The 10,828-nt window shown below is 40.5% G+C and overlaps 1 protein-coding gene across 2 annotated transcripts; it reads left to right on the top strand.

Annotated features, from left to right (window-relative positions):
- Positions 1 to 1,143: 1,143 nt before the first annotated feature.
- Positions 1,144 to 10,573, top strand: LOC138111801 (alpha-1-antiproteinase 2-like). 2 transcript variants are annotated; one of them, XM_069018160.1, is made up of 5 exons: positions 1,144 to 1,204; positions 5,945 to 6,610; positions 7,574 to 7,844; positions 9,591 to 9,738; positions 10,328 to 10,573. In XM_069018160.1, exons 2-5 carry the CDS (start codon positions 5,962 to 5,964, stop codon positions 10,520 to 10,522), a joined length of 1,263 nt encoding a protein of 420 aa, XP_068874261.1. In that variant the 5' UTR covers positions 1,144 to 1,204; positions 5,945 to 5,961; the 3' UTR covers positions 10,523 to 10,573. The 2 variants fall into 2 exon arrangements, with proteins under 2 accessions (XP_068874261.1, XP_068874263.1); XM_069018162.1 differs by lacking the exon at positions 1,144 to 1,204 and adding an exon at positions 1,881 to 2,032.
- The last annotated feature ends 255 nt before the right edge of the window (positions 10,574 to 10,828 follow it).

Genomic DNA, 10,828 nt, shown 5'->3' with positions numbered 1-10,828 from the left:
CACTGGAACAGGATGCCCAGGGAAGCGGTGGTATTACCATCTTTGGAGGCATTTAACAGACGTGTAGATCTGGCTACAACAAGGCTTAATGATGGAGTTCTCAGTGCTGGGTTAACAGTTGGACTTAATGGTCTCAGATGTCTTTCCCAACCTCAATGATTCTATGACCTATAGCACCTTTTCTCCTTGAATCCCCTACCTCCTGAGGGGATGCTCCTGGATGGAAGGTGTTCACTGGGGCATTGACCTGTGAGTTTTCCAATCCCTCAGTCACACCCACATTAGCACAGTCCCTGTGACCCCTCCATGGGTGCTGCAGGAGCACACCCTTAAAGGGGTTGTGTAATACACAGGTGGCCTGACCGCATGGGTCCAGCTCTGTGTGAAAGCAGGTTCTGATGTACTGGCCTGCCCCTCCCTGTCTGCCTTTTGGCAGTGCCTGCACCTTGTGCCAGCCCACACTGGGAGCACAGGCAAGAGTTTGTCCTTCAGTCCATTGCTGCATGAGGCACCAGGTGACACCGCTCTGAGTGCTGGGTGCCATGGGGTCCTGGATGCACATTCCTATAGCAGCCCCCAACCACTATGAACACCAGTACCGCAGCTTTAAGTCTATAAGTGATGTCCCCAGAAACTGGCCCTTATTAATGACAGTGTAGGTAATTAAGAAATAGTGTATCATTTAAAACAAATATGCCAAACAAAAACTATTAGAAGTCTGGTGTAGAGGAAGCAAAATATCTCTGTGAAAAATACTAAATTGAGATCTGGCTATAGCATGCATCCAGCTGTCTTTTCCTTAGGCTCATGTCTAGTATTATGTATATGTTTCATTTTACTCACTTCAGTACTTCTACTGTATGAACTCATGCAGTTTACAGAAGTTAATGATGCATACGAAGTATTTCCTAGAGTGAATAGCTGGAGTCCCAGCAGGAGGATGTGTAGAAATGCAGGGGACTCTTATGACAGCTCTAAGTAAAGGCAGGGTTTGGCCATGCATATACAGCAAAAATCAGGTGCTTGTCCAGAAAAATTGTCTTCACTGTTTACTCTGTACCATTCCTAAAGTAGTAACACTTGTCTGTCCTGGTTAATGTTTTCTAGAGGACATTTTGCTTTCATAATGCTATTTAACTGTATAAATAAGAGAGGGAGCTGCAGGGTAGTCCTGGTGAAGATAGCAGGATCCTTGGAAGCTGCTGTAAGTAGTGATTTTTTCGCTTCCTATAGAGACTTCAAAAGTGTCTCCTCTTGTTGCAGGCAATCAATTTTAAATCTTTTCTAGGGTTGCATCTTATATTGAAATCTGTCCTAGATAAAGAGGTTTTTATTGTGTCAGCTGGAGATAAAGGACATAGGCATCACAACTGAGGCAATGAGTTGCCTACACATTGTCAGATCACTGGAAGAAGGAGTAAGAATCTAAAAGCAGAGCAGAGTGTCTTGCCAGGAAGCAAGGTGGTCTCTGTAGCCAGTAAATCCTAAAAGGGGGGCTTTCCCTGGTGTACCTACTGCTAGATATAGGCCCTGATTCATTAAAAGCCTGAGGACAAGTGCTTAAAACCTTTTTTAATGTATTGTTGATTCTTTTTAAGTAATTCTGATGATTTTTATACTGAAGATCTACAAGAAATACCATTGCTTAGGGAATGGTATATCTAATGTCTGCTTCCCTTTTAGATGAGACATTATTGGCGTAATCATCAGATTACAGGCCTGTTGAGAAGGAAGGCGAGAAACTGGTGATTTTCACATGTTCAGAAGATCACAGTGAGGTCAACATTTTCAATGAGTCAGAAACAGGGCTGTGGCCGGGTGTACATTGGAATGTAGGAACTGAGAACATGGTCTGATCTGTTCTTGCAGAGAGAAGAAAATCCCCACCTGACGGCCGTAACCACTGCACTCATTCTTTTGTCTACTTTTTTATTCTCTTGGCCTCAGTGATGCTTCATCCCTGAGTGTGTGCAGTAACTCAGGTTCAACAGCAAATACGCATGAGTGAGAGCTCATGTTCACCTGTTTCCAGGTAAAAGGAGGCTTAGAGGTGGATGATGCCACTTTCTGGCTGAGTTCTCCAATACTAAGCTGGCTCACAGAAGATAGAAAAAACACAAAACAGCCCTGTGAACAGTCACATACATTTCTAAAGGATAGTGTAAAGTAGGCTTCCACATTTCTCCTGCAAAAGGAATTACTTGTAATGAAATAGTCACAGTGGTTGGACTCTCCGAAGAGTCCAATGTCCTCAGCTTGTGTTTGCAGTCTCCTCAGGGGCTCAGGCATAGAGGTATCAAAACTCTGAATGACAAGAGAAGTGAATGTCTAGATGATCAGTCAGGAACAGGCCCTGAACCTGTTCAGGTGCATACGATTAAATATGCAGAGCTTTCTGGCCAGCCAGGAAAGCACATGTAAGTTTGTGATGCTCCTTTGAATAGGTGGTCCTGGACAGTAGGTTTCTGAGGTCATGTTCTCACAAACAGATATGACTAGTCAAGTCTTTCTTTTGTGATTTTTCGTGTGCTTGAGTGGGGTTTTTTTACAAGTCTCTGGGTAGCTGATATTTAGTTCAGCAGACACCACTGGTGGTGGTGCTGTATCTTGATGTGCCTGGTGCCCCCACAGTGCTGCTTTCAGGAAACAAATTTCTCAGATTTCCTCCTTCAGAAACAATCAGGAGGGAAGCAGCACCATCTGGTGAGCAAACAGCTTTTCTATTTCATGCTTTCATATATTTCTGAGTAGTACAAGTTTTCATGTTGTCTGAAATGAGATTATCAATGGGGACACCTTACGGGAGTGGTATGGGATGGATATTAATCTCCTGGAATAATACATGGCAGAAAGTTCTTTCTAAAGGCAGAAAGTTGCTTTCAGAATTGTCTCTTCAAATCACAGAGACAGAAATCAGCCCTAAAATGGACAAAATAGCTATATCCACAAAGAAGCAAGTTCTGTCAGTCAGAAAACTCAGTCCAGCTCACTTGCAGGTTTTCTGGTGGAAGTATTCTACGGTAACTTCACCTAATTCCAGTGTTCTCCATTTTGTTTCTGAGTTGCATGGTAGGGAAGACTGTGTGCTAGGGAAGAGGTAATACATTCAGCAAGCGTTATCACTAGAGATAAATTGCCAAAAACACTGTCCACCAAGTGCTGGCGTGCTCTTTTATCATTGTCTGTTTGATTAAAAGCTCTTCTTTAGAGGAACCTATTCTTGAACACCACAAATATACTGTTATTGTGTAACACACACAAAGAAAAGAGGCAGAGATAGAAGTGTTTCCTTCCAGGCTATTCAACAAGTCAGACTAGGTTTGGAACTAGAATTGAAGTGCTTTTCACTTCTACTGCCATGTTGACGGATAAACTGGGGTTTTTTTCTGGAAATTATGTAAGTAAAGGTCTTAAAGAGCTTTCTGCAAACTGAACTCCTTCAGATTGGGAATTTCCTAGAGGCTTTATAGCACAGGTTCTCAGCTCTTTGCTTTTTAATAAATCATTAGCAACTATGCTCCATAGGAAAATCTATCAATCTTTTAAGACCATATGAGAATGTGCATCTTCTGTTTCATGCTGAAAGGGTGTCTTTTGTCAATTTATCAGTGGTTGACCACTTCCTTACCCAGAAGCCAAAATAACATCAAATGAAATAGTGTCAAATATGAAGTAACAATCCGCAATCATATTCTGAAGGTTCAGAGGGTGCAAATCTTATTATAAAAGTACCTTTAGGTTTCAAAAAAGGGACTAATGGAAAGGCTATCTTCAAGGCTTAAACAACAAAAAAAGACCTCTACAAATCACAACTGCTAAGTCTTTTATAATCTCATGCCTTTAAAACTAACTTATCAAGATTTTTTGAGGTCTGACTCATGAGTCTTGGCAGTTTGTGATTGGCCAGTACTGAGTAACAGATGGATGATTCAGATTCAGATTGTATTTAATTATCTGTGAATTCAGAGCTGTAATAAAATGAAATTAATTCCATGAAAGTACATAAATTAACCACAAAATGCGAACATGTTGTAACTACATAGAGAAAAAATATCAGGATAGGGAAAATATCCTTCAGAAAACTGTAACCAGTATTTTACAGAACCCTTACAGCAAAATCATTCTACATCCTTTCACCATAATTTTGAGGTCAAGTCAGTTAAACTCCCTTTCTGCTTTGCATTCCAAATAAATAGAATTGGTGGTTTGAGGTATACATAGAAAAGCCTATCTATCAGGTGCTATATTTTGTAATAAATATTAAATATGATGAGATAGAGAACAGGTGGCAACATGCCAATGAACAATGAAATATTTCTCTTTTTTGGTATTCATGTTATTCTTAATAAATTATGACTGCAGCTGAGTAAATAGTTCATAGTAAATAATTTATTCATAGGCAGCTTCTGAATCAGCCTGCTGGATATGTGGAAATAAATTAGGCTTAGCTCTGATGCTTTTGTTTGGGAGTTGATTTCTTTTCAAAGTCTGACTAATAGGTTGGCTCACTGATAGCAGTTTTAAAAATTCAGAACTGAAGCTCTTATGTTGAGTTACAAGTATCTAGATACATGGAGAAGTATTTCAATGTCAAAATCAGAGGAGACCAAACTATAATTTAAGACTACTGTATACAGTAATTGAAAATGTAGTTACCAAGAACCCAACCCTTACAGTTCTTACACTTGTCAGTAATGCTCTTAAATAGGCTTTCTTTCTAAAATTACTTAAACATGTAAATGTTTGAATGTTTGATTATAGCTTGAAAATGTTTTGTTGTTCTCATGAGTCTAACTGTAAGTGGATACTCAACTGCTAACACAAATTGCTCCCTCTGATCTTATAGAGAAAGCAAGACCATAAGCGTAGCACTTTCTGACGAGTCTCTCAAGTTGAGTCATGCCAGAGATGAAGGGTGCAATTGGTGTAATATGTTTCTCTGTGCACAGTTTTAGCAAATCTGCCTCATTATCTCCTCAAACCCTGTGCAACTCTTGCACCATTTCTTTGCCCTAGATTCCTCCTCAGAAATGAGGCCTATTGGGACATTCATAACCCCATTTCCAAGGTCTCTTTTTAAGAGCTTATACAGTGCAGAGTGTCAGCTCTGCAATGAAATGAGGCTACCACAGCCAAGTGTAACACACTGATAAACGCTTCACCCTTTGACCAGTGGAGCAGCTGATAAAAATATGGCCTTGTTCTTTGTTAATGACATTGATTTTTTTCTGCCATGCTGAAAATGAACCCACTCCAACAGTTTGGTTGAAGAGACAACATGTTGTTTCAGATTCTTATTTAAAACATTGCATAACTTCCATTCAGGAAAAAAACCCACCCCTTCCTTAGAGAGGTAGGGGTTTTTATCTGGTTTGCTGCTGAAGAACAGCCACCACTATTTGTCCTTTTTTTAAATAGGGCCCCTTATCAATCTGACCAAAAGTTTATTTAAAGATCTCCTGCCTGCCTATTTGCTCACATTCTATGTAGCTACTGATTGCTGCTCACTTGCATGAATTTCTTCTTTCTCCCCTAACTCACAAAACAGCCAGACTTCTTCTATGATGAACTTTCAAGGAATTATTCAGACCATTAGAGTCAAAAGCACAGTGGTACCACAGCCTTTCAGCGATTAACCACGAGGTGTTTTCTAACGGGATATGCTCCATTCTCCAGCCTGCTGAGGGTGCTGTGTATTCAACTAACCCATGCTGAATTTTGTCTTTGCAGGTATTTAGGGTGGGGGTGGCAGAAAGAGTTGTTGGAGACTTGCCAGGAGGCCTGGGAAAATAAAAAAAAATATTCTGGCAAGAATTGGAGAACATGGAAGCTGAGGACAAAAGAAAGAGATAAGACATTTTATTCAGTGGTAATGACAGAATAACTATTTGTACTTCATTTATTTACTTACCATAGTAATATCATCTCCTTTTTTTTTCTCTAGGATTTTAACACAAGAACATGAAGACCACATTCTACCTCAGTTTGCTACTGGCTGGGTTCCATGCCGTTGCCCACAGTCAGCTCCCACCCAGTGACCACAATGGACATGATCCAAATGACCCTAAACACCACATACATCATGGAGGTGAAGCGATCGCTTGCCTCAAACTTGTACCAAACAATGCTGACTTTGCATTCCAGTTTTTTAGGGAGGTTACACAGGAGACACCTAATAAGAACATTTTCTTCTCTCCTGTGAGCATCTCCGCTGCATTTGCGATGTTGGCCCTTGGGGCTAGATCAGCCACACAGTCTCAGATCCTGGAAGGACTCACCTTCAACCTTACAGAGATTCAGGAGAAAGAAATACATGAAGGCTTCCACAACCTAATCCACATGCTGAACCATCCTGAGGGCGGAGTCCAGCTCAACATGGGGAATGCCATCTTTGTAACAGAGAAGCTGAAACTCCTAAAAAAATTTTTAGATGATGCCAAAGTTCTGTATCAGCTGGAGGCTTTAACCACTGACTTTAACAAACCCACAGAAGCTGAAAAGCACATCAATGATTATATAGAGAGGAAAACACATGGGAAAATTACTAATTTGGTCAAGGACATAGACCCACAAACTGTAATGCTTCTGGCTAGCTTTGTTTTCTTTAAAGGTAAGTAAGTCTTCTAGGGTTCACATTCTCACTATTCATTCTTATCAACAGATCTAGTGTTGGCTACCTTGACTGAGAACTGGTCTAGGGAAACTTTTAAGTGCTCTTTTCTAGGCCAGAAGGTCCCCTAATGGCATAGTGGAGGTGGTGGAGAGGTTACAGGACCCCTCTCAGTATGGGGAGGCAGCTGGAGGCCACACAGGCTTATTTCTGTTTGTGACAGCTCCAGGAGCTCTGCTCCAAGCCACAGCCTTCCATGCAGCCTGATCTGGTGCTCCTGGGTTTAACCATAACTCCAATTGTCCCATGCTCTTCTAATTTTCAGTGAAGGCACTGAGACTTATACGTGACCTAATGCCTCTTTTTAAAATTATGCATGATTCAATAGCCTAATTTACTACATACTCTTTTTTTCCCCCTATCTGAGTCCTTTATCCATACACACTAACATTTATATATGGGAGAAGATAGTAATGAATAGGGGAGAATATTTTAAGGAACAAAGCAGAAACTGTGCATTTCTGATGTGGGTTAGATGTGCCCTTAAGCCCGACATAACACCACTCAGATACGAGATCCTACATTATTTTATCTACAAATTGAGGCTTATGATTAAAGACAATAGAAATTAAGTGCATGCAGTATATGAGTACACAGATGATGTTTACAGAAAGGCCACTTAGATCCCCTGAACAGAAAAGCAGTGGTAGGTACAAAAAAACCTGCCTAATTATTTCATTACTGACATCTGAAATATAAATTGAAACTGGAATCCAATGCACTCTTTTGAACAGGTAAAAGATCCTTGCATTACTGTGATACACATTTTAAAGTGTTACGTTTGAAAATTCTGTATTTAACACATGGAGAAATAGCTGAATATTATTTACTAGCTATAAAAAATTTAGTCTGTGATCAGATAGAACATGGGATATTCAGTCAAATTCTCCTTCTCTGTATCAGGCAGCTGGGAAAAGCCTTTTAAACCAGAGCATACGGAAGAAAGGGAGTTCTTTGTGGATGCTGAAACTACTGTGAAAGTCCCTATGATGCACCAGATGGGCAGATTTGACTTCTATTTTGATGAAGAGCTCTCATGCACTGTGGTACGACTGCATTATAATGGGAGTGCTACTGCATTTCTGGTTCTGCCAGCAAAAGGGAAAATGAAGCAGTTAGAGCAAACTCTGGACAAGGAAACCATCCAGAAATGGTCAGACCATCTCTTCCAGAGGTAATCTTCTGCCAGTCAGCTGCAATGACACCTAATTTATAGTATTTCTTCTTTTTTGGGAATGCAAACACTATGAACTTGGTGATTCTGGGAACTGAGTGGGTTATTTTTGGCTTGTGTGCCCTAGCTGTAAAAATCTTGCAGCTGGTTGGTATTTAACTATTCTTTTGTTGATGGCTGAGTGACTTGCTGCTCTCCCAACCATCTTGAATAGCAAGCCTAGATTGGTGTTTCTAAAATACTCCATGGACTGAGCGGAATGGTCACAATTTTAAGTCAAATATTCTGTACTGAGATTTCAGCTAGTGTGTTTTACTTCTCATATGTTACTGAGACACTCAGGCATAATAAGGTATAAACCTTAAATAAAGCATAATTTACACAGTTTGTAGTGCTTATAGACATGATATGTCCTACACAATTATCTTGCAGCATACAGTTGATGTTAGAACAGGCAAGTGATTAATTGTGGATGTCCTGATTTTCTGGCATTTTGTTTTGAAACTATAAAAATCTAATGAGTTTCTGTTAGCTTCAACCATTGACACCAACATCAGCTAATGCATTTTACAACCTTGTTTGTCTGGGAGAGGAGATCTTAGCAACAGTGGATGAGTAATATCAAGTTAATACATGCTTAATTTACCAAGCTCTGCCCTAATTCACAACTAATAAGGCTGTGCAGTTCACACCCATATATCTCAGTGCATCACCACAGAAATACCAGCACAGTTAGTAAAAACATAATGGGTAGCAAACTGAATATGAGCTAATAATGTGAAACCTCAAATATCTAAAATAAAAAATGTATCATTCTCAGCTGCAATATCAGGAAAACCTGTATCTAAATGAATTTGTGGTGCAAGGTCAGTCAGGATCAATATAGGAATAAGTTCTTCATGGGAGAAACTGTGAGAACCAAATGGCAATTTCTGTTCTACTGTTTTGTTGATGCCAGTGCTGATAGACTTGATCCCATCCGCTTGTAGTGCACTGGGAGGTACCACATGTGGGCTACAGCACTGCAGTCAGGTCCCATCTGTTTTGCTATACAACCCAAGCTGTCTCTGGGCAAAGCAGCAAAAGACTTGAGCTACCTCAAGGGTAATCACTGTTGTGAGTGACTTGGATGCTCTGAGGATCCCTGGACAGGGCATGAAAAGAAATCCAACAGAAAGCATACTAAGCATGAACTGCCTACAAACAGCTCATAGTCAATGGCAAACTTGATCATGGCCAGCCCAGAGGAGGAAGAAAATTAGAGGACATGGAATCCAAATGTGCAGGCAGCAGGAAACAGACCTTACCTGGGGCCATGCCAAATGCCCCAGTTATGTCAAAAATACTTATTTGATTTGAAATGTTGGGATTTGCCACACTTCTCCCCAAGCAGATTTTGTCAGGACTTCTCTTGAGTTCTCCACCTTTTTGAGTAACATGGGCTGTCCCTCGTCTCTGCCTGTAAAGAGGGGCTCTTGTTACTGTCCTTCTTAGCAGAGTGCTCTCAAATTTCCTGAAGCAAAACACCAGATAAATACCATTATGATTGTTACTATTATTATTATTAAGAAAAATAGTACTTGTATCACCATGAAAAGAACCAGCAATTGAATTACTGCTTATTGTACATTCAGGGTCCAAACTCCTGGGATTTGACACTCATGGGAATTACACAAATATCTCACCATCCTTTATGTTGGTGAAAAATCCTCTCACCACTCTCTATGTTTCTCTTCTATCTAACAGCTTTATGGACCTCTACTTCCCTAAATTTTCTATATCTGGGAGCTATGAAATACATAACACCCTTAGCAAGATGGGAATTGTGGATGTGTTCACAAACCAGGCAGATCTCTCTGGCATCACTGGCACCTCAGAGCTGAAGGTTTCCAAAGTAAGTCTGTGGCTGTTGGACCTTTCCTGTTTTTTCACAAACATACAGGGAAAACCCATCAGTGGTAGCATCCAGAAGCACCAGGTAAATGCAGCTCCCAGCTTCCTGGCTTGCCTGCAGCTGGGTCACCCAGGCCTCAGCCTGCAAGCTTACAAAAGGAGTTTGGCCCTCAGTGACACTGGAGATCAGATTAGATTGCTGCATGTATGTTTTTCCAAGAATGGTATTGGCCAAGATTTTTTGGGCAGTATCTGAAACATGAGAGGAGCATCAACCCCTGGCTCCTCAAGGAAAAGCACTAATGCTCCCAGGTACATGACAACCTGTCCTTCTCACCCTGGAGACTCAGTTTTGGAGGTGCAGACAAACAGTTACAGGTGGAGCCTCTATCCTTCATCCAATATTTCGAACTTTTTAATGAGATTTCCATAGCTCCATCCAAGCCCTCATTTAAGCAGCCGTGACAGCTCTTCTGCCTCTACTCACTTCTCAGTGGGTCCCTCAAAGCAGGGCTTCTTTAGAAGGAGTCTAATTCATTTCTCAAGTGGCTGTTGACTGCCCAGAGTGACTCTATTTTCTTTTTTCCCAGGTTGTTCATAAGGCTTCTCTGGATGTTGATGAGAGAGGTACTGAAGCAGCAGCAGCAACTGCTGCTGAAATAATGGCAGTGGCTCTTCCTCCAACCATTGAATTCAGCCATCCCTTCCTCATGCTGATTTTTGATAGAGATACAAACAGCACACTCTTCATAGGAAAAATAGTTAACCCGACCATCCCTAGCTGAAGTGACATATGAATTTTGTTTGCTACTACTAATTAAAGATGTGAAAATGCATGACATGATTTATTTCCATTTGTAACAGCTCATATATGGTTCTTTTTCAATAACAGTTTTTATTTTATGTCATCATCAAAAACTACTGGTATTGACCACAACACTTGCTGAAGAGGAAGGAAGAAATTGTTTTAAATTCAGCTAGAAAAGAATGCCTTTTTTACTTGACTGTAAGACAAGGAAAGACCTAAACTTTGCCAGCATTTGGAGAGAAATTTTTATATTACAATGGAAGACTCCTGCTTAATACGAAGT

The sequence above is a fragment of the Aphelocoma coerulescens genome, chromosome 5 (genome assembly GCF_041296385.1).
Source record: "Aphelocoma coerulescens isolate FSJ_1873_10779 chromosome 5, UR_Acoe_1.0, whole genome shotgun sequence".
Taxonomy (NCBI): domain Eukaryota; kingdom Metazoa; phylum Chordata; class Aves; order Passeriformes; family Corvidae; genus Aphelocoma; species Aphelocoma coerulescens.
The sequence above is the reverse complement of the archived record's forward strand: the minus strand, read 5'-3'. Positions and strand labels throughout refer to the sequence as shown.